Source organism: Catharus ustulatus, chromosome 14 (assembly GCF_009819885.2).
Source record: "Catharus ustulatus isolate bCatUst1 chromosome 14, bCatUst1.pri.v2, whole genome shotgun sequence".
Taxonomy (NCBI): Eukaryota; Metazoa; Chordata; class Aves; order Passeriformes; family Turdidae; genus Catharus; species Catharus ustulatus.
This window is the reverse complement of record NC_046234.1, coordinates 2,335,484-2,360,106: the sequence shown is the minus strand read 5'-3', so window position 1 is coordinate 2,360,106 and position 24,623 is coordinate 2,335,484. Positions and strand designations below refer to the sequence as shown.

Below are 24,623 nucleotides of genomic sequence, written 5' to 3'. Positions count from 1 at the left end.
TGGCTGATAAAATGAGACTTCTGCAACAGTTCATAAAATTATGATTTCTGGGAACAGATTGTATTTGATGAAGTTTACCTATATATTTTTCTGTTCCTGAAGTAAGAAGACCCTGATAATCTGGCCTTTTCTTGCCCCATTTATACAAAAATCAATGATTAGTCACAGTTATTAAAGCCACACAGAATTAAAAAGAAAAAGAAAAAAACAAACAAAAAACCCCAAACCAAAGTTCCTCAACCAAAACCCTAGAATCAAATTTAGGCCAATCTGCTTTAACTTCTCATGTGTCTGTAACTCTGCATGGTCTTGGTCATTACCCAGAGGACACTACTCATAAATTGCATAGCATTTGTGAGTAGGGTATTAGTTTTGTTAAGACTTTCATACCTCATCAGAATTTAATTTGTTTCATTTGAAGTCCCACTTGTAATTAAGACGAGTGAGAGGCAAACTCAGAGACACTGGAAACAGCATCAGGGCAGGCACTACTGTTTAGGAAACAACCAAATCTTTACAGTGCTCTCCAAGAATTTGGTATCTGTTCAAAAAAGGTGGCACATAAGATTAGGTACCATTTAGCCCTCTTATTATGTAAATGAGTGTATTTGAGGATTGTAGCTATAAATACATTTTTAATTGACTAACATTTTTTTATGTTGACTAAGCAAGAAGAGCGAGGTTTGCAGAAATGCTGTGAGCAGTCTTGTCTCCCAGAGAGCATAGACTGGGAAAAGAGAAAAATTGGCAGCATAACAGTTTCATGACTTAGATACTTTTTGAAGTAGAACATCATAAAAGCAGATGTTTCTTTTGCATTGTCTTGCATGGGCTGTCCCAAGGAGAGCAGTTTAAGCCCTGGCCTAGCATGGAGAGGAAATTCCTGCCTAGAAGAATTTTCCATCACTGTTTTCTTTTGTCATAGTGCTTTTTTTGTTTGTTCCCTAGCAGTAGCAGCTTGTGCTGGCCCCTGCCTTCAGGAACACAGAAATATGAATATCCATAAAATGGTGTATGGAGAGCAAGAGCAACTTAAATTAACCCTGATCCAAAAGCATGTGGAGTCACAGGGCCAAACCCACCCCCAGTTCCAGCAGTGAAATACCAGCCCCATGGGGCTGTCTGCCAGAGTGCTTTGCCACAGCCAATAAACCTTAGTGAGCACTGATGAGACACCTCACACATGTGGCTCATCCCCCTGGATCTGGGTTCCTGTGCCAGTCAGGGCTCCTCTGCTTTGATGTGCATTGCACAGTGCAAGTACCTCTGAGGTCAGGCTTTACCCCAGTGAATAAATTTGTGAAGGATTTCTCTCTAGACATTCTACTTAAGGACCTCTTTCCATCTGCTTAGAGAGAGTTAAATGTGTTGCATATTTAACTTTTGTATCAATATATATGACAATAAAATCATGATAACCACTTGTTGTCTATGTTCTAGGTCTCATACAGCACGAGGACATTACTGTTGTTTTTTAAAGTGTATTTTATTTTTGTAACTACTTGACTGAGTAATTTTGGTTTTTAAACCATGGGAATTTTATATGATAATATTTTCCAGCTTAGAAAAAAGAGATTCAGTTATCACACACAGTATAAAATAAAGTTACAGATAGGGCTATCCCAGAACATTGGCTCTCATGTTTGCTATGGATTGTAGGTAAAGCAGAATTCCTGGCGAGGGGAATTTCTGGGTATGGGGGATTTCCCGTGTGTCAGATGGAGGGAGAAGATTGCTAGGTGGAAGGTGTTTGTACCACAAAAACTGAAAGATAAACAAGGAAATGCTCTCCCTCTTCAGTGAAATAAGAATTCACCTTAATACTTTAAAAATTAGGCTGCAAGTATGGAAAGAAAGTCTAAGTGCCCATGGCAGAGTCTGAAGCTTTGAGGATGTAATTGTGACAGATACACCACAAGAGCAGGGAAAGTGATGATAGACAGAACAAAAACTCCATGGCTTTTCCTCATAAAATTTATTCCTGAACCCTTTCACAGTAATACTGGGAACATCATACGTTGATGTAGTTTCCTAAATGGATGGACTTGCATTCTGGATAAGGAAGTGGCAATAAAGGCAAGTTTCAAACTAGAACTAGTCCTATGATTCTTAGGAAATCCACCTTAAAACAAATGAAGCTGTGGATTAAATCTCAGCATAGGTGAATAAATGTCCTCCCTCAGTGTTTGGGTGGCTGCCTCCAAAATGCTGCAAATTTTGGAAGCAGTTTCATCTAGGAAGTTGGTGCTAGCTCTGCAAGGAGAAGACAAGTGTGGTAAATCAGCCCATATCATTCTCACATGGGAAGAGTTTATCCAAAGGATAACTTCTATGTTTCACTGCTGGAGAAACTGGTCATGTGGAGAAGTACTGATCCAGCTACAAAGGGCGTCAGGTGGAGTGATTGGTTGTGTTCAACATTGAATATATGATAAAACTGAAAATTAATGCTTTGCTATGAGTAGTACAGCGCAAAATCAGAATAAGAGGGAAATAGTGGTACTTAGGGGATACAGAAGTGGGACTTGAAAGGAAGCAGAAAACTCCATCAATGAAATAAAACAGAATTAAGTAGAAGAGTGCTGTGTCAATATGAAGAATAATTTCTAAATTGCCACAATATTTTGTTAAGTGAGAACAAAAAACATCCTGGGAAAAAAAATCGTGGTTTACCATTAATTCCTGAACTATGGGATTTTTTTATGAGGAGGGGAAAAAACGGGACTGAACTTCAAGAGGGAAGGAAGATAAGGAAGGAAAGTACTTTTATCACTGTGGAACTGCTCTGTATCTACAGCAGAAAAGTAGTTTCAATTTTATACCATTTGCTGTTTGTTTCCTGGGCAGTAGTGGTTCATATGTGCACTTTATTGGCCTTTTATAAAGTGTTAGCATTTCAACTGACGATTCTGATCTTAAAGAAAGTTTTGTTACTTTTTCTCAGTTCAGACTCTTGGTCCTTCTGGAGCTGATTTGTCCCCTCTGATTCTATAGTGTTAGATATGAATTTTCTGCATATCACTTGTGGCCTTTAATTACCTCAGGGATAATCTACTTTGTGAAGGGAGGCCATATCTGTCACCCAGACCAGTCTGCACGGATCAGAAAATCTGTATGACTGATCCCTGGGGACACTGCAGGCAGGAGGTGCATGAGCAGTGCTGCTGAGGGTCTGTCCCACAGGACACAGGAATCTGCAGCAGCAGAAGCTCTGCTGCCTGGCTCCCCCCACTCTGCCTGTCCCAGGGAGATGTGCATCCATGCACCGTCACCACCACTAGCACGTTACTGCTCTGTGCCTCTGCTCTCATCTCCAATGGCAAAAAGCAAGCTAAATGGCTTGTTAATTTTATCCTATGCTATGTGACTGTGCAGCTAAAGAGTTTCTTCACTGAAGATACCATGAGCTAAAGGTCCTTCTGGGATCCATCTTTCCTGTGACCTGATTTTTAACACTATGCATAGGGTTTTTTTTTTAAATCTGTGCAATAACTGATGGATTGGTTCTGGATAAGGCTATGTGGGGAGAAACCACTTGCTATTAAAAAACTTCAAGATGTTGCCATGATGAAAAGAGGTCACCTTGCAAAAGACTGGTTTTCTTCTCTACAGTTCTAATCTGGAAAACATTGCCTGGGTTTGGTTTTCATATATTTATCCATTAATTAATTTTTCAATGTAATATTCCTAAAGCAATGTCTTATTCCTAAAACAGTAAGCTGGTAAAGTTGTGCAATTAACAATAGAAACATAGGAAGTAACAAAGCAGTGTTTGTCAGAGTGGTTAAATTCAGTTTGGCATCTCTGATGTTGCTGTACTCTATGATGGGTAAGGGTAGACATGAAGTTATAAAAACAGTAAGCTGATTTGCACTTTATCATAAAAGCTTTTTCTTTGTAAGTGTGGCATCTTACAAGTGGAGTTATGAAAACTACACATTTCATACCGTGAGAATGGTGACTGTGACTTTATTTGGCCACCAGTCATGTCAGTAGCTTCATCTCCCTGGAAGCAAAGAATTAAGCAGGATACTTGTAAAGTCAATCAAAATTAATTAACAAATTACAAATCAATCAATAACACCTCAAAAAGTCTTGTTATGACCTCAGTTACTTGTTTAAGCATAAACAAGCTAATTGGCTACATTTCCTGTCTAGGAATAAGATCATTGCCAATTAACTTAGGACTTAATTAACTCTCTAAGGTACTGAACTTTAGATACATCATAAACTGTGTCTTAATGTTATTGTAAGTTATTGCAGTGACTCTAGTACATTCTTGATTTATTGTTATTGTTATATAACCATTACATTTACACTTATGACACTATTAAAAAAAAACCCAAAGCCTTCAATATTACATTAAAGTTAATGCCACATAAAGGACAGAGGCATTAAATAAAAGTGGAATTAAGCAGGATGCCATAAGTTTACATTGGAAACCCAACAGTCCAGCTCCTATTCTTTGCTGGGAGGCACCAGCATAAGAGATTATACATTTAAAGGTATCAATTTTCTTTAGACCAGCTACAATTGCTCTTTATTTCTGGTCATAAGCTGTTGGATTTGCCATCCCTTTGGCAGCTGGGAGATGTTACAGTATTAGCACTGGAATGTAATCCTTACCTTCTTTTGAAGATACTTCCTGCATGTCTCTTCTATAACAAAACTTGGGACAATCTTGATTTTTTTTTTTTCTTCCTTCTTTTATGATATCCAAGCAATTTCTTTTTTCCCCTGACATCTCAGTGACCCAATTTTGTTCTTTTGCTTCTCTTTCTGTCTTAATAACTACAAGCTTCTTGTTTTCCAAGGCTGAGAAGAATTTGTTCCATGTCTGCCAGGAATAAACAGTCCAGCAGAACAAGTAATGTGTCTGCTGAACAGAAGAGGGAAAAGTTGGATCAGCAGAAACATTTAAATCTGTTCCTTTACTCAAAGTGGATGTTAATGTTAGTTTGGTGGCATTTGATAAATGCCTCCAGAACACAGAGTGTTGGGAAATAAACCTGCACTGGAAGGGATATGCAAGTGTTGCTATTGCCTCACAGGCTGGCAGTAACACCAGCAGCATGCATCCTTGGTAAATGGGCATTTTGTCTTCTTTACAACCCTAAAAAAGTCACCACAAAAATATTCCAATCTTTTATTTCAGAAATACTGTCACCTTGTCTATAAGTCAAATCCTTTTTCGGTGCCTTTATTCACTCTTTGCACCAGAAGGACAGTACAATCTAGTCTGCACCTGTGGCTTTGCCACAGTTTTAACTGACATCTAGGCTTCGGCTTCTTTACCATTTTATGACTAAGCTGGACAAATGAAGCTAGGAAAGCTAATGTACTTGTTGGCACTGATTACATTTACAACAAGAGTAGGCAAACAGAAATATTTTGTTTTATGAAAGAATCATTTCAGCTTTAAGAAAAGCTCACACCTCCCATGTGTATTTCTTGTTGGTCTGGGGTTTTTGTTTGTTTATTATGTCCAAAATTAGGAAGTAAAACAATCCGGTATCTGCTACAAATCTGGCAACCTAGTCATAGGTGGATTTAGGATTTGGAGGGCTTGTTTTGAGAAAAACAGGCTCACAGAGACCCCTTCGATAGGATTGACCCCACTTCTTTGCAGTTTCTGAGGATCAGGAACTTCCTTGTCTGAAAATATCCTGGGGTACCTGTTTTGTGACTGACACGGGCATACTCATGGCAATGTTGCTACAACTGAACTGAAGCTTCTGCACCTTTCCATCCACTCATCCCAGGCTGGAGCTACAGATAAGATCAAGAACTCCACAGCATCCCTGACAGGCGTTGTATATATTAAACACTTCATGCACATGTTTTCTTTAATTCATGCAGAGATTGATCACATAATATTTTGCCTGGATCTAAGAATATACTCCTTACAATAAAGAGGATTTGGCACAATCTGCCAAATATAACAGGTGAGCTATTGTTTCTAAAAAGACTAAAGAAATCCAAAATGAGGTATTTTTGTCCTAGAATAGAAATAGCCATGCTGGGAGTATCCTTTCTGGAAGTGAGCCAGAAATAACTCCCTGGAATAATGCTCTGAGGGGTTCATCCCTTTCTGCTGTCTCATAGATTTTTCCTACAAAATGTGAAGCAGTCACCACAAACCTAGTGCTGCACACAGAGACATGCTTGATTATCTTAGCATACAATCTCTTCTCAGTTTCTCTGAATTGCTATTAAACACTGTTTCACAAAACTCCTGGTGTTAGCCAAATTCATTTACTGAGTGTGCTTTCCACAGAAACCATGCTGTTATTTCTTTGTAGGAAAAGAACAGGCAAAGAAGAATGTATTTTTCTTTTCAGATGTAGTTCTAAGTGCCATAGATAAATGGCTAATTTGAGTAACATTATTGTGGGACAAATGGATCACTTCTCACATGCATGTCTGCCTTGGTTTGTGTGTGTGGGCTTGTTAGCAGAAACAGGCCTGGGAGAAGACTAACTGATGGTGCCCAGGCAGAACACATTCTTTAGTACCATGACTCTTTCTTCTAGGTCCTTTGCCCTTTCCCCGTCTAACTCTGAGGTAACTGTGTCCATTGCTAATGTCCAGGATCCCACCAGCCTCTGTTCTTGCACTCTGTGATTCCACTGCTGTTTTGCCTCCCCTTTGCCCCAACAATGGGCTGAGCAGGGAAGCAGCTTCTGGATAGGTTTGCCCATGGTTCCTGATGTACAGAGAGAAAATGTCGATGTTACTGCTGTTGCCCGGGTAGTGCAGAAGTGCAAATACCTTTACAGGCATGAAAGAATTGAGTTATACCCAGGCATTTACAATGTAGGTATTTGTTCACAGTCCTGCAAACAGCTAGTTCAGAGATGGAACAGGGTACATCTATTTATTTGGCCTCCCATTCCTGTGATTTAAAGGACACTCCTAATCATGACTTTTGCATGCCTGCCACACACGCTTATATGTCTGAAAGGAGCTCGGCTGAGAGTACTGACATTTCTTAATCATATTTTGATCATTTTTCTGTAAATTATACTGTTAGGAAACATGCCATGAGGAATAGAGGAAAAGGAAGGGAGAATTTCACTTTCAGCCAAGCGTAGGTGGGTAAACTTAGCCACAGGCCTGGATGCATAAGGTCCTTCCAAGATGTGCTGAAGATATTAGGGGCCACATTTGAAACTTCTACTGAATTTAAATAAACTTTGGGTTAGATCCTTGAAAATCTAACTTTTTTTTTTTTTTTTTTTACTAGACTGTCACCATACTATTTTTTTAGTCTTCAGCTCACCATGTTCTCATAGTTTCATGAGTAAAATGGTGTCACCACTGCTGCAGCTCAGAAACCATTATTGTGCTGGGTACAGCAGCACAGAATTTGGAGATTAACCTCTCCATGCCAAGCAGCTCTGATGGGAAGTCAGGCTGGTGGCAATTTTCATCATATTCATGTATTTTGGTCTATTCTGGTAGCTGGTATCTTAGGCAGGAGAGATTAAATTTCTGGGAGATAAAATATAAGGGAGGGAGAAGAAAACAGGAGGCAAAATATGAGATGTGTGACATATTGCATTGATGCAGTTCTCTTGGCAGTTCATGAATGACACAGCAAATCCCAGACACCGTGGTGCTGATTCTGTGGGTTGTGATACAACTCCTCATGTTCAGCCTACCCAGATCAGAGGATTTATCATCAGTAACTGTCACAGACAGAAGCCAAATCTGTTAAAAACAATCTAACATCAATGGAAGGTAGGACTGGAGCTTGCAGCAGTTTTGGAAGGTTTGTTTTATTTGTATTTTGTTCCATGATGTGTGAAACTGCATGGACCTGAATCTGGGGGTCTGTTCAGATTCACCTCTCCTACCCAGTGGTATTTAATCATGGTGAAAAGGGACTTTTCTCTGAAGGGAGAGAAATCCTCACTGACAGAAACAGCTTTGCAAGTTGGAAAGAAAGTCCTTTATCAATAACACATACTGGATGTTTGCAAAACCACAAACCTATCTGAAATAAGTCAAGATAATCTTTCGAAACCTCCTTCAGCATCCCCCTGAGACTGGGATTTTATTACTAACTTAATAAAATGGTCTTTTGTTTTCATGACATGATTTACAGGGGAGACTGCACAACCTCACTAGGTTTTTGGTTGCAGCCTGCATAGCCAAGTTCTCATTGCTTCCAGCCTTTGGTAAGCAGGCACAGCCTGATCAAACATATTGGCGCATCCTAGAGCTCCACTTCTGGTTACAAGATGGATCACCACTTAGAATAGTAAAAAGTTTGTTTTACCTAGTGTGTTCCTATATAAAGCAGGAAAAAGGTAATTCTTGACATTTAAGTTCTACTTCCAGATGCTTTTATTGAACTATCCAGCCCAGACAATCTTTTCAAAGTCATATCTACTTAAGGGCATTTAATTTAGGCACTTTTCCCCCCTCCATCAGAAAATACTGAACTTCTCCATTTCTCCCATGAGCCATTTTCAAGTTCAATTCCAAACTAAAAACCACAAAAAGCTATAGCCAACTGCAAATCTAAGGATAAGCTGGGAAATACAAAATAACTTCTGAATTTCCTGAAGGATAACATAAGCAGGGGTATCACACCTGCAATTTTTCTGTCCCAAGTCAATGTACCTATTGCCCTTTGCAAGTAGTAGTTCAGCCCTTCTGATCCAAAACTCTTTAGTCAAGCTGACCACATGTGCATAAATTGAGGTTACAGGAAACAAATATTACCTCTCCATTTTTACCCCTCTAAAACCTTTAAATATTTCAGGTACATTTAAAATGGAGCTTAGCAGAATTCATACCATTATTGGTGACTAGAGCCAAGCAATCAATCTTAGAATAATCCCTGGAGTCCACTAGCGTTTCCTTGCACATGGGTACTTTCAGAAAGCAAGTAAATTACCTGTTTAATAATATTAAAGTGAATTGATGTACTTACCTGCAAACTATAATTTAAAGAGTCAAAAGCCTTTCTCTTCCCACCCCCTTCCACAGAAATTAACAACTCCAGTAGCATAATTTTTTTTGTACTGCTGCTCTCTCTCCAGTAAAATATACTTTATTACTATTTGGAGGCTTTATCTCTATAAGACAACCAGTATCAAGAATAATATTATGCCAATAACTTGGTTTGCTAAGTATTAATACAAGGAAAATTATGCTAAGAGCACCGTGTGAGTTTAATTGCAATTCACACTTTAATATTTTGATGCAGCTGTAAAAATGTAGAGTGAGAAACATTAAAATTCTATTAGATACTAATAAATTGTGTTGTGGAGGAGGATATGAGCTGTACTTACCTTAATGAAGCACATTCTATTTCCCATCTCTCTGTTTTGATGCTGCATGTGCATGATTTCATAGAGAGGTTCCAAAAAAGTTCTATAGAACAAGTCAGAAATCAATGCAGGATTGTATATTTTTATATCAAATAATAAGAAACAAAGTTCAAATCATGTAAATCTTCTTGCTTATGAAGTTTTTATGTCAAACACTTAATTTTCTTTATGTAGAATGTGTGATTGTTTAGAATGGATCCTATTAGTTTTATTTTTTCTTCTTTTCTAGGCTTAAAATTTCCAGGTTTAGATGCATTTAATAAAATAGCATTCTGAGGAATATTCAGAGATTCATCCTCTTTCATTGTTTTCCTAATAGAAATGACATTTTTAAACTGCTGTGCTTTCTATTCAGAAATGCAGTGTGGTAGCAATGCTTCCATGTAGCTGAATCATAGATTTGTTTAGGTTGGAAAAGACCTTTAGGATCATCAAGTCCAAATGTTACCCAAACACTGCCAAGCTCATCACTAAACCATGTCCCTAAGGACCACATCTACACATCTAGTAAATACCTCCAGTGACTCCACCACTTCCCTGGGCAGCCTGTTCAATGTTTGACAGCCTTTTCAGTGAAGAAATTTTTCCCAATACCCAATCTTAAACCTCACCTGGTACAACTTGAGGCTCTTTCTTCTTGCCCTATTGCTTGATCTGCCATTCAGACTGAAATATGTAGGACTTTGTGATTTCAGGTATGTCGCTCACACTCTTCTCAGCTCTTGTTTCAGTATCTAGGAGTTAGAAATAAAAATTTTTCACCATCCCCAGCTATTTTTCTGATTAGATAAGGACATTACCTATATCCATTTTCCTCCTTGATTACTCTTTTCAGAGAAGTGCATGTACAGGTGGGAATGACTCTACTTCCACTTACTCAGAGTAGTGTAGAAGTAACAGTAGTGTACAGTAGTAACACCTTCCTTAATTTATCAGTCACAAGGACAAGATAGCCACAAGTTATTTTGGTGTCAGCACTTTGTCAGCACTGCTGAGAGCACTACCAGGCTTCATGGAAGTCTAATGCCCCAGCTCGTATCTCCACAGATGCCATTGGAACACCACTAGAAGAGATCTGTTCATCAGCTGATATTAAATAGCGGTTTCCTCTTTTTCCTTTAAATGTATGTGAATCATGAGCAGGCAAGGGATGATGCAAGAGTGTAGGCTAATTTGTTTTCCTTTATGAAATACATATCCAGAGTGAAACCAGGGCTGTCGTAGCCATGTTTACCTTTTCTTATCAGGTTTGACTTTCAAAGGGCAGTGTAGTTTTCCACTGGCCTCAGTGCATTTTTTTGTTTCAGGGGGTGAGACAATTTAAGCAAACGCGTATTTGTACGCCACACTTCCAGCCTGAGTATTCTTACTTATAAATTGCATCCTTTAACATCTTGTGGCTTGCAACACCTTACCTTTTCCTCTCCAGATTCTCCAGCCCCTCCTGATCTGGGTACTTTGTTGTACCTGGTTCTCTGCTTTCTGCTTGCAGTCTCAGGCTGAGCACAGCTGACTGCACATTTCTCTCATTCACAGATCTAAATCCATCCATGTGTCTTGAATGAGCAACTTACACAGGGATCTTCTCAATTAAAATGTTCACAGAGTCATTAAACTAACTAATGGTGGAAACTTCAGTAGGAATGATGCTGTAGCGAGGCAAGCTTTCATCGTCTTGCTGAGGAAAACATTTCACTTGATTCAGATAAATTATATGCCCCCACATATTATGATCAATATTTTAGCAAGAGTTAGCATTTAACTATGTCACTTCTGAGTAATGAATAATCATTTCAAGTATATGAACAATGAGTAATGACAGATATCACTGGACTGGTACGTTTTCTGCTTCCCAAAATGATGTTTGAATTTTTACAAAAATGTTGTATAAAGGATTCAATGACTCCAACTTGTTCATTCTAATGGGAATCTATCCTTTAACACTGTGACTGCTCTTGAAGTACAGGTTAGCATAACAAATTTTAAAATATGTTCAAATAATTTTATATTGTGACAGAGGAAAATGAAACCCAGATGTGAGGAAATGTATATGATAAAACTGGATGTCAGAAATTGAAGTCCTGAACCAACGTCTGAAGTGACTCTTCTTGCATAGTGGCAGTAGTACTCAGGAGCTTCTGGCTTTGCTACTTATAGGAAAAGTGAAAGGTATAAAGTACAATTATCAGGAAAAAGATGTAAAATAAATAAAGATTTAAAAAGTAACAGACAGAAAACTACAGCAGCTGTCCTGAGCCAAGCATGCTTTCATTTGTTTAGTTACTTGCATCTGCTAACTGTATTGAGTCTCTTTTGTGTACAACCTTCCCAAAGGCTCCTGCCCTAATTTTTAAAATTTTTATACTTGAAACTACATTCTTGAAACTACATTCACAAACCAGGAACAAAAGAAGTGTTTTGATTTTTCTCTAAAAATGCCAATGCGGTTTCAAGCACCTACTTAAGAAAATCTTTGCCTCTTGTAAGGGCTGTTGAATGAACCATCAGCAAATATGTGCAGGTCTTAGAAAGATCAGGAAGCATTTGTCACTGTAAGCCAAAAAGAAACCTCGCTATGCTTAGTATACTAATTTTTTCCTCAGTCAAATTGTCAGCCTCTTGATTACATTGGTCTGTGGTTGACTTTTTTTCTCCCAACAATGATCTGTTATGCAATTTTAAGGTTGCAATTGGGATGATACATACTGTTCTATATTTTTAATACCCATATGCTGATAGTTGGGAGTTCTGCTCTTGATTGACTTATTTTTTGGGGTCTACCAGATACCTGAAACTAATTTGCAAGTATGACCATTGACTTGGTGACTTGCTCTTGTAACTTGGTGTCGTAGTGCAATATTTTTTTCTACCTTTTAAAAAACACATAAATATGGTATACTCATGAACATGATATTTCTGTTCCTTTAAAGAAATACATCATTGGCCTCAATTTTTATTTATGGGTCTTTAAAATTCAGACAGTGAACAAGTAAGGGTCTGTGATCACTTAGGTCAATTCATCCACCAGCTACTCCTTGGTGACTTGCAGTATTACCTGTAATAAACTCTATTTGGTTTTAGTCACCTGCAATGTACAAAGAGTTATCTATTCCTAGCAGAGTGGACAACAGGCTTTTCAGGTGTTGCCTCAGTGTAGCTGGCTGTAAGGTTTACTTTCAATATTTAGCTATTTCAGCATAGTTCAGATACATTTCTAATGTTTCCATCATTTGATGGAAGAATAACGCCAAGGAGATCAGCAATAATCTCATTATATTTACATAAATACTATTCTGCTTTTAAACTCCTTGCCAAGTGTGGCTTTCCACTCAAATTCTCTCTTTGTCAGTATCAGTGTCTTCCTTAGGGATGAAACAGCTAATAATCTATGCCCTATAATGGGAAAATTCACATTAATATGGTGAGTCAGGATGATGATCACTGACTCTTACGGCATCAGTTTTCAACACTGTCAGAATGACATTCTAAAATGAATTTTCCTAAATTAAGTAATTTGAATCAGTTCAATATGTAAGTCACGGTGACAAATTTTTCACTTTGCAGTTCTTCATTATGTAGCTTTGATTAATTCTGATTGAAGAATTCTGTTTGGTTATTCACTTTTTTCCCTCAGAATTTAATTTTCAATAAATGTGGTGACATCCCAAAACGGTAAAACATCATTTGGTGCCTCCCCCCTCTTCTAGCTGTGGAGATAATTTCATGAGGCACAGTCACTAAAAGCAGTAGAGTCACAAGTGAACCAGGTAAGTGACTAGGCAGTAATTTTTTCACCAGGAATCAGGAAAAAAAAGTCAAGTGGGAGTGGAATTGCACCCCAGACCCAATGAGGGGAGTAAATGGAAGTTATACTACTCACTTTTGGAAATAGATTTTAAGAGCATAAGTCATTTAATCACTTTTAAAGACTTTACTCTGGGGTGCCTCAGTGCTAGAGCTGTGCAAACACATGGTAAAAGACAGTCCATGCCCCAGTGAGCTTAATAGCCTTCTTGGTTTCCCTGCAGCAATGCCACTATGCTCCAGCCCTCTTCTCTTGTGCAGGATGAAGGCCTTGCCTCCTCCTCCTGATTATTTTAGCAGACCTCTGGTTAGCACATGGAATGAGCCCTCCAGACTCTGCCGTCAGCACTACAATTCTTTCAAAGCTCGCCTGGCAGGTTTCCCAGAAAATCAAGACATGGTCATTTAAACTGGTTGCCAGGAAAAAGACTGAATAATATTCATTCTAGCTATTTGTTTGGGATACTGGTTCTCACTTTATGAAATAAATATGCCAAACATTCATCTCTTGAATGAAAAGGAATTGCTGCAATGATCTTGCACTGTTCTAAGCAGAACCTTTCCAAGACCTCTCAAAGGCCTTTGATGGACCATCTCAGATGCTGAAATCCTGATGCTGTTTCTGTGCTGAGTACCAGTTAAACCAGGTCCTCCAGGGTTCAGAAGGAGTGCAAATGGGGAGTTCTCTGCTCTTGTCTTCTAAGTGGGCCTGCATATCTTCTTAAGTCAGAACTGGCTTTTGTTTCTTATAAGAAGCTGGGAGGGTATGAACACCCGCACCCACTGATGGTCATGCAATGCTTGAGTTTGTCAAATGGATATGTGGGCAGGTAGCCCAAAGTTTTATTCTACACCATAACATTTGTCACATCACAACAAACCAGGACGTAGCACGTCCGTAGGATCCGTCTATTAGTGGCTGAAGTGTTTGGAGGATTGGCTGTGTCTGCCCATGAAAAGCTGACACTGTTTTCTTGCAACTGACTCAAGTCTATTACCTCCCCTCCACTCCCCGCTATGCACCTGTAAAAAAATACTGTAAATTGATCAGTTTTGTGAACAAAAACAGCAATTACCTTCACTGGCAATGTATTTGTGAAAACACAAGGATCCTGCAATTAATTTGACATAATTCATTTATTTTTACAAGAAAAGAATCAGTAAGTATTTATCAATCTCATCTTGGGAGAAAGTCTTATGAGTTCAGTTTTGTTATGTATTTATCATCAACTTCCTTTGTTTGATATTAAACATGCAGACAAATATCCAAACTGTTGCTTGAATTATGTTGGTCCCTCATGGTTAATCCTGAATAGCTACAGGATCTGCTCTAAATATGTTTGAGATATCATGTTCTAATGTTAGTAGAAGACAGGAAAGTCTTATTTTCCTAACACAGGATGACCAGAAAATTGAGTTTGAAAGGGATGAACATAACAGAGTGATCTTATCAGAATAAAAGAAGAAAGGGGGGAAAGAAAAAGGAAACAAGATCGGCTTTTGTTGTCTGATATTCCGCCTCCATGCTAATGCTATGTGCCATATATTACAGTAATTTCACGAATACAAGCCGCACCAATTTGACCAAAATTTTGGTGGAAACCCGGAAGTGCGGCTAATATTCCGGGGCGGCTAATCTATTAACAAAATTCTAAAAGCTGCCAACACGGAAGTGAGAGCCCGCGGCAGCCCCAAGCCAAGCTGGAGCCCGGCCGGCCCCGGCAGAGGTGGGAAAGCCTGGCAGAGGCGGGGCCAGCAGTGTCGGGGGCGGGCGGCAGAGCCTGAGCCAGCAGGGCGGGGGAGCCCGGGAGAACTGGGGTTAGCAGTGCAGGGGAGCATGGCAGAAGCAGGAAGGCCGGCGGGTGGGGCTGCCTGGCAGCGGGGGAAGCCCAGCAGAATCGGGGCCAGCAGCGTGGGGGAGCCCGGCGGTGCGGGGGCCTGCAGTGCCGGCCAGGGCGAGGAAACGCGGCGGCGGTGCAGACGGGAGGGGGCGGCCAGCGAGCCTGGCAGGGGCGGCAGCGGCTAGCCCGCCGGCACGGCGAGTACGTGAACGCAGCAGCGAGGCGGCCGGCATGCCTGCCAGCGGCGGCGGCGGCAGCCCGCCGGCAGGGCTAGGGAACGCGGCGGCGGCCGGCCGCCGACAGGGCTAGGGAACGCGGCGGCGGCCAGCGAGCCGGGCGGCGGCAGGCCGCCGGCAGGGCTAGGGAACGCGGCGGCGGCCGGCCGCCGACAGGGCTAGGGAACGCGGCGGCGGCCGGCCGCCGACAGGGCTAGGGAACGCGGCGGCGGCCAGCGAGCCGGGCGGCGGCAGGCCGCCGGCAGGGCTAGGGAACGCGGCGGCGGCCGGCCGCCGACAGGGCTAGGGAACGCGGCGGCGGCCGGCCGCCGACAGGGCTAGGGAACGCGGCGGCGGCCGGCCGCCGACAGGGCTAGGGAACGCGGCGGCGGCCGGCCGCCAACAGGGCTAGGGAACGCGGCGGCGGCCGGCCGCCGACAGGGCTAGGGAACGCGGCGGCGGCCAGCGAGCCGGGCGGCGGCAGGCCGCCGACAGGGCTAGGGAACGCGGCGGCGGCCGGCCGCCGACAGGGCTAGGGAACGCGGCGGCGGCCGGCCGCCGACAGGGCTAGGGAACGCGGCGGCGGCCGGCCGCCGACAGGGCTAGGGAACGCGGCGGCGGCCAGCGAGCCGGGCGGCGGCGGCGGCAGGCCGCCGGCAGGGCTAGGGAACGCGGCGGCGGCCAGCGAGCCGGGCGGCGGCAGGCCGCCGGCAGGGCTAGGGAACGCGGCAGCGGGGCGGTGCTGACGGGAGAGGGGGGCCAGCGAGCCCGGCGGCGGCGGCAGCACCACCCGGCCAGCCCCGCCGAGCCGTGGCGCTGAGCTGGGCTACCCGGCCCCGTCGGCAACCATGAGCGGGCCGAGCCTTCCTTGCCCCGCCCCGAGCCAGTAAAGCCCGCTATGCCGCGATCCTGTTACTAATTGGCCAATTTGTGAAAGCTGCGCCCGGATTCTCGCGACGAACGAAAGTGCGGCTAATATTCGGGGTGCGGCTTATCTATTGACAAAGACAGCAACATTGTCGAGGCACCGGGGGTGCGGCTTATAATCCGTGCGGCTTGTATTCGTGAAACTACTGTACTCTTTTTGTTTCCTTCAGAAAAATGAAGCTTTGTCTACTGTTATGTTTCTGTGAAGTGCATTAGAGAATATAATAAAAATCACTAAAGACAAGACAGTACTTCAGCAGCTTATGTGTAGACATCATTGCTGTAAAGTGCTTCTGCCTTTTGAAAGCAACATGGCAGAAAGAAAAAAACTTGATGTGAAAAGGTTTTTTACCATGCTTTTGCACTCCACTTTTCTGGCTATGTTTGTGTTTCAAAGTTGGTTTGGTAGGTTTTTTTTTACGCTGTGTATGACGTTTAGTTCCACTCATAAGGATCATGCGATTGGTAAAAGCTACTACAGGGATTGTTTCTGTGTGCCAGGCTAGGAGACAGAGCCATGCTAAAGCTCTAAGCAATTGGTTTGGTTGAAGGGAAGGATTGCAATACATGGCCAATTCTTCAACAACTCCCTATGACCCATTGTTCACAATAAGTAAGTTTTGTTCCTTAACTCTTAGAAGAAGGTAGCCAGCTGCTTTAAATCCTGGGAAACAAAGCATTGGTCATAAATGTCAAAACAAGTAAAAAAGAAACAAAAAGGTAGGGGGGTGGATGGCAGAGAAAGATCAAACTGTGATGATTCTAATTCATTGATGAAATGTCTACTTGAAAGTCAAGTTGGTTTTGATTTTTTTCTCAAAGTCTCTGTACCTTTTGCCAGTGGTGCCCTCCAAATTCCTAGTTCTGTGAGTCTCCCATTTGCTTTTCACAGCTGATTTGCATCTGTTTTCCAGTAGATCTTTTTGGTTACTTATTTCTGAAGTTATGTTACTGCAGTGTTTGACTACAGTCTCTATCTTGCCTAGTTTTGAAAGTTTAGACTATTCTGAGAGTGTTTTAAGAGCTGCCTGGCTAATGTGCTGTTTGATGGTAATACGTAGGAATCTTATTGCTGCTGTCTTTTTTCCTCTTCATTTTTTCTGACAGTGGCAAAACATCAAGTGGAGCTGTGCCTTGGTCAAGCAGGGTCACACAGTGTCACAATCTTAGCACCACAACACTTCTAGCACAACTGCTGAGTTATCAATGTGTATCTCTTGAAAGCGTTAGTTTGCAACCTGTATCGGGGAGGACTTTCTCACCACCTGAATGACATTCCTGGGTGACGTGGTCAGCACACAGAGGTACCAAAAGAGGGAGCTGAGAACCCCCATGACCAATTCACTTACAATCATTGTGGACCTTATGATATCGACTGTGAGCCTTACAGGATCAGAGTGCGATGAAACTCAGTATGTCATGGCAGGTAGCAGTGGACACATCCAAACATAAGACATGTAAGAGCTTGCCATTATGAACTCCACTGTAACAAAAATGTCAAAATGCCAAGTTTCCTAAAGGAGTCTGGAGAAATATACTGAAGAAATGATTATTCAAAAGGACATGAAAACATTCCCCCTTCTTACCATAAGAACACATTATCAAGACATTTCTAGAAGTGATTATTGTTTTAGATTACAGTAATTTCCCGATTATAAGCCGCACCATTTTGACTAAAATGGTGGTCCGAACCCAGAAGTGCGGCTTATAATCAGGTGCGGTTTATATATTGTCCTAGTTTGGAGGACAGGTGTCTACTAAGAAAGGCAGGAACTTCTCTTTGAAATGCAGAATGTAAACCCCCTCCCTTCAAATTATTATAAATTTGAAATCAAGGGGCTCTCAGGCAAAGATATGGGAATTAGGAATAACAGTTCTTTTCTAAGGAAATTAAAATAGAAGTACAGTACTACAAAGAAACAAACTCCAAACCCTGAGAAAGTCAGAGTACAACCTGACACCCTGTCAGGCAGGGCGTTGGCAGCAGTCCCATTAAATGGTGGTTGCATCCTCCTGCAGTGACAGATGTGCCTCAGTTGGAGCAGTGCTCCTGTAAAAGGAGAAGTTTCCCCCGGAGGTCCAGTGGTGATGTGGAGAAATCCAGTTTTCCTCTGGAGTCCAGTGGAGAAAGGGGCTCCCTTAGTGTCTCAAAACCTCTGTTTTTATCTTGGTAAGAAATGTTGGGCTCTTCCCCCTGGCTGGAGCAACTTCCAATGGGATGAAGTAATTTTATCAGTCACACAGTGGGACTCAATGGGCCATTAGCAGAAAATGATTCTCTGGAGGAAGGATGGGTGAAAAGGTAAAGAACAATGCCCTGCCTGGTTTCAATGGATGGCCCATTAGCAGAATATCTCCCACAGAGATAAGGATCACTTTCCCCATCCTCAACAGATAGTGATAGAATAGACACCTTTTATCACATCCTATATTGTAACCCCAGACATATATGGACAAAAAACGAAAAGTTGCCAATACCCGGAAATGCGGCTTATAGTCAGGTGCGGCTTATAATCGTGAAATTACTGTAATCTTGTTTCATAAAATAGGAGTAGCAACTCTAAGAAGAATAGTTCTGCGCAGTTCAATGAATCAACTCATTCAGGCAGTGCAGAGTTGATAATTACAATTACAATGGTAGGAAAATAAAGATTGCCTATACATACACACTTGAAATTGAGTAACAACATGCTTTCAGTAACTAAAATCCTTACATACTTCCAAAGAGGAAATTTAGCCACAGAGGCAGATCATGATGGATTCCTACTTTATGTACACACATCTCAATGGTGATTTTTTTTGTGATATAGCAGCTTTAGAATACCTAAGATTTATGCCAACTCCTGCCTCTTCTCATAGAGTTGAGCTAAATGTTCTTGTGCCTACCTTCAAAGAGATGCTAATATTAACTTAATTTTCAATGTATTAATGTAATCTGTGTGCTTTGTCTAAGGTATAAGTTTGTTCTCTACATGTTTAGTACTGTATGAATGAGGCACAGAAAGAAAAATCAATCATTGCTTCATGGAGAAATATGAACTCTGTTAGCTTCATTTTTCACACTGTGAAAATGACTTGACCTTCCTTTCCTCAGAAATCCAAATATCTCCAATCTGTATTCATAGCTGGGCACAAATTTTCCATTAACATTTTCTGGATAGAAAACTGTGATTTCATTATTCTTGTTTTGGTGGAAAATAAGCTTTTCTTTGGATAAAATGGAGTGTTCTCAGCAGAAAAGGTTTCCACGCTGCATCCCAAGGAGTGCAGTTCAGTTACCTTTTGCCTCTGTGGCTGTGGAGAGCTGGCCTCAGACTGTCTTACCTGACCCACCATGGGCAGTCTTGTCTCTCCTCCTTCAGGAACAGAGACATTGGGGCAGGTGGTGGCAGCTGCACCCCGGCCTTTGGAGCACTACACAGGCCCTTGTTCATAGTTCACTCTTTTCTCATTGCCTTTCTATGTTCCTTTGCATACAGACTACAAATGTACTTTGGGTAAGGAGATTATCAAGGGATGTAGGTAGGTTTGAAAGAGAAAAGATGAGGCTGGGATGTCCCTTCCCTGCTTCAAACTCTCTTCTCCACTGTTTGCTGCTAAACCTGAGGAAGGAGGTGGGAAGTTTGACTGTTTTGGTGCAACCCCAACAGCTCCAAAAATGTTTTCGGCTTGTGAGTCCACCCATGCCTCAGCCACAGCAGCCACCAGAGGTAAATAGGCATTCTCCTCTATAAGTGGAGACTACCACCCAAGCCACCCACGAGGAGCATCTCGCTGGGAAGCTGGCTCTGGGCTTGTTGAGCAGGCTGGGCAGGGGCAGGGCGGCTGGCCCAGGGCAGGGCCGGGCCGGAGGGATGGCAGCAGGGCTCCTGCCTGCAGCCTCGTCGGCAAAAGCACGGCCTGACCCGTGCTGAGCCAGCGTTCCCCTTTGTAGCAGGCTGTGGGGCTGGGCTGCAGTGCACAGGGCCAGGAGGCCTTGCTGATCTTATTATCCCCGTTCTGAGCTGTTGCAGGTGCTGCGAACCGCAGTTGTATTTTCCACTATAACTGTAAAAGAGGTCATGCCGAGGGCAGCTGAATTTTCTATTCCTGGCAGTTTGGGTAAATGAACCCTTCGCTGTGTGGAACCGGAGGTGGGACAGCCTCATGCTTCTGCTTGCCCCTGAGCTGGGGCCTTGTAGAGGCGCTGGATCCTCGTGCCAGCAGCCAGGCCCTGGGCGAACGGCTACAGCCCAACATGTCCCAGCAGCCTTTGCTCCCATGGGCCAGGTCTCGGTGCACTGGTTTGTGTCCCCGTTATGTGTAGCCAAGTGTGGCTGCTGGCAGCAGGGCTGCTGTGTCCCTGGGGAGAGGGCTGGGCAAAGCACCATCCCTCCACCCCCGTGGTAGCAGATGTGTGCCCAGCGCAGGGCTCCATGGAGCATGGGTTGGGTGTCTGCAGTGGTGACACTCAGGTGCATCCTTGGGGTTGAAACTGACTGCAAAATGCTGTTTGAAACTGAGTAAAAAGCTGCTTCACTCACAAACTTTGTCTCAGACCTGAGGGCACAGGGTGCTTGGGGAGCTCCAGGTGCCAAACACGCAACTTCTGAGGAGATAGATTACCTCTGCTATTGAAATCATGGGGACAGCAGCTTTGCCTGATGATGAACCCACCCCTCTGCTGGAATGAGTTCTGAAAGCCTTTTCAGGACCTGTTCTGTTCATCTTTGCTAGTTTCTAAAGACCTGAAAAGGGTTTGCTTTAAGAAAGTGAGGGTGCTTAGAGCTGGGAAGTGGTTTTTCTTTCTATTGGATAAAAGCCCTTGGCCTCTTGCACACTGCGCTGGTGCAGGGCTGCACTGGCTTTTGGCTGACCTGCTGGCAGCCAAAAGACCCTCTGAGAAAACAGCAGAACTGCCACCTTTTGCAAGTCCCAGTGCTTTTAGTAAGTTGTTCGAGTTTAATGGTTGAAGTTCAATGTACTGAAAATAGGCAAGATATTGAATGTGATTAGGTGACACACTAGGGTTTTAGTTTTATTATTAGTAATTGTTTTTTTAAAAAGTCTCTCTCTACCTGCATCTGGAGAAATGTTTTGAAAGTGTGACTCCACCTCCCATGTTGGTCTAAAGTATTAGCCACAAATTGTGATTTTGAATGGGATCTTTAAAACCAACGATGACGCTAAAATAAGAAACAGCAGAGAAAGGGGCCCAACTCACGATATTTTAAAACTTGAGGGCCAGAGTAGTGTGTTTGAGTCAAGTGGTGAAAATGCATGCACGAAAGGAAATGCTGCATGCACCTGCCTGCCCTGGCAGGGAGAGGAGCAGCGCTTTAGGGTTTGCTGGGTGTGAGCGTGGACTTTCAGCAGCTTTCAGCAGCGCAGCCTTGCCTGAGGTCCCTCCCTTTGGGGAACCACAAGACACATGATACAAATGTGAATCTTGCAGTGAAGCCCAAGTTAAGATGAACTCTGTCATGTTTGACTTCCACTGATAACAGTGCTACAGCTTTTGTTCAGCAATATTTTTAACACAATAGCACTTATAAAACAATTGTGTACTCCTCAGGAAAGCAAAAAACTGTGGATTACATTAGCTGCTCTGCTAGTGATGTAATTTATAATCTTAGATTTGTTTCTTAATTCTCAGGAAGCCCATAAAGATGTTTCTGCCAGAGGGTTCATTGGAGCTTTGCCTGTGGTGGCAGTTGGCTGCTATGACCAGCTGTGTTGAGTCTCCTGAGGCTGGGACACGGCTGTGGAGATGGGACCTCACCAAAATAAGGGTAATTTCAAACTTCACCAAATCTTCAAGATTTGCTGGCATGCAGGGAAGTTCACAGTGATTGGTTCTGAGGAAGACTGGAGTAAAAATGAAGATGGCTTTGGTCTTGTCTTTGCAAAACCAATTTATGCACTTGTTTGCTCAGTGGGTATATATATTTGAAGTATTATAAATGTAAAATGGATGTGAAAAGTCATAAGATATTGGTTACTGTTAAGAAAGCAATTCAGATATGAAAGTGTGAATCTGGGTAGAGAATAATTTCATTTAGAGGACAGAGGGAGCAGTGGGCCCCTTTCTACTTCTGGGACTTGTGCATGGCTTCTCCCTGGGATTGGTGGGGGCAGTGGGGTGGGCTCTGCAGGGGTCTCTGGGATGCCCCTGTCCTGACTGATGCCTGCAGGTGAGCTATGCCACCGTCCATCACAGGGCAGGAGGGAAGGGTCATCATCCCAGCGGGAGAGCAGGGTGCTCCCCTGGATCCAGGCCTCATGAGGCTCACCAGAGCCTTTTTCATCCAGCCGTGCCGGGCTGCCCGGGCCTGAGTCTGCTCTGACCCTTCCCTGCGATCCTGCATCTCCCCGTGCAGCTGACCCGGGACTCTGGCCTTGCCATGTCCTTGCAGGCGGGTTTGTCCAAACGCAGGAGCTTTGGCAATTGAATGATAGGATTATAGATGCCTGGTTTTGTGTGTGATGGTTTTATATATATATATATATATATTTTTTTTTTTAATTCTTTCCCCTATTCCCCCTTCACTCTCCCCCTCTCTACACCCCAGCCAGGCCTCTCCAGGTCTCTCGCAGGCGAGGGGACGCGCCGCTCCACGCGTGCCCGCAGTTCCTCCTTGCAGCTAAACTTCCCCGCGCTCCCGGCGGAGGCTCGCGGCTCCGCCGGATCCCAGCGGTGCTGCCGCGGCGGCTCCATGCCGCGGCTTCGGGCCGCCCCGGCTCCTCCCCTCGCGGTGTGCGAGGCAGCCTGCCCGCCCGTCTGTGTGTGTGTGCGCCGGGCCGCCGCCGCCGCCGCTGTGCTGCCTCTCCCAGCCGGGCACAGCCGCGCCGCGCTGCTGGCGGCGGCGGCGGCGCTCCGCCACCCCGGGCGGCTCCGCGCGGCCCCGCGGCGGCCGCCGCTCCTCGCGGCGCCGCTGCCCATGCGGGCCGGGCAGCAATAGCCGCGCCGGCTCGGCTCGGCTCGGCTCTGCGGGGCGGGGAGGGGGCACCACTTCTCTGAGTCTCCCCACCACATCGTTATGGACCTATTCGACTTTTTCAGGGACTGGGACTTAGAGCAGCAGTGGTAGGTTTTTTCGGGTGTTTTTTTTTCTTTTTTTTCTTTTTTTTTTTTGGTTTTGGTTTCTCCCCCCCATCACCACCTCCCTTCCCCGTCTCTCCACCCCTCTCGTTCTTTCAGCTGTCTCCTTCCTACCCTTCCCTGCTCCCTCCCCCGGTGCCGTAGCCTTTGTTGAGGGGCGAAGCCCCCGGTGCCAGCGGGGAGCGGGTCCGCGCTGCGCCCGCGGGCAGCGGGTCCGGCCGGGGGAGCCGGGTCCGGCCGGGGAAGCCGGTGCCAGCCAGGGGAGCCGGTGCCGGCCCGGAGAGCCGGGGCCGGCCGGCTCCAGCCACGCTCCGCGGCGGCGGCCCCGGCTGGGGAGCAGCGCTCGGAGCGCGGCGGCGGGGGGCGAAGTTGGCCCGCAGGGCAGCGCCGAGAGGTGCCGGGTGCCGGCTGCGATCGGCGGTGCAGCCCCCTCCCGAGCAGGGGCGGCGATGTTCCCCGGGATCGCCGCTTTGCTAATGTTGTGTTTACTGCTGTCACTGACAATGTTCTTTTCACGGGGAGAACCGCAACTGTAGTTTCGCTGTGGCACAGTTCGGCTGTAGCCCTGATCGGTGTGGGGGCTTCTGTTGCTGGTTTTGCTGGTTTCCTATTCTAGATGAAGCGTTATTGAAGTTAGTTTTGGAAGTGGGAAGATCGGTACCCGTGGTATTATAACAGGTCTTTTTTTCCCTGCCCGTCTCTGCCTCATTTTTCTTTTCTTTCTTTCCATTTATTTTAAGAATGGAATTTTAGGTTTATACTGCTCTGTAAATAGGTGCACACCTTAAAAAGGTCGGTACATCTGTTTAAGTACATTGTAAACTTGTTATCAACGTGAGTGTTAAGGAATTTTTGATGGGTGACAAGTAGCTGAGAAAGTTAGAATTTGGGTAGGTATTTAGTCACTTCCGTGGCTGATTAATGAGATGCTTATTCTTTGGCTGGTTTTATTGGTTCTTTCTTTACTTTTCAATTTAGCGAATATAATTCCTTAACTATGCATAGGGAATTTCAGGGTTTGGGTACTGCTTTGTTACATGCCTTCAAACTGGAGTGCAGTCTCCCAGGGAAGAGACTAAAACACTGTATTTTGTGATCCTAATCGCAAAATGCCAACAGATTATGTATGTATGTATGTGCATTTGGACCTCGTATTTTGCAGAGGGTTTACTTTACTTTTTTAATAATATATAGAGCATGTCTAGGAAAAAGGTAATTTATCTTGTTAATAACTATCATTTTACCAAACATAGTCTAACAACTATACTTGCAAATCCATAGTAATCAGAACCAAATACCTGTCACATTCCATTTTACAGCAATTGGGAGTAAATCCTTGCAACCATAAATTACACTATATCAATATTAATCTGTAAGCAGGCATTTTAGATCATATGCATGTTTTATCAGC

At 43.8% G+C, this 24,623-nt stretch overlaps 1 protein-coding gene across 4 annotated transcripts in view; it reads left to right on the top strand.

Annotated features, from left to right (window-relative positions):
* The first annotated feature begins 23,057 nt into the window (after positions 1-23,057).
* Positions 23,058-24,623, top strand: part of AFF2 (AF4/FMR2 family member 2) — a 340,514-nt gene continuing 338,948 nt past the window's right edge. For all 4 annotated transcript variants that reach the window (XM_033072136.1, XM_033072135.1, XM_033072139.1 and 1 more), the window contains exon 1: positions 23,058-23,197. In XM_033072136.1, coding sequence (XP_032928027.1) covers positions 23,151-23,197 — 47 coding nt within the window. In that variant the 5' untranslated portion in view covers positions 23,058-23,150. The remainder of the gene's footprint in view (positions 23,198-24,623) is intronic.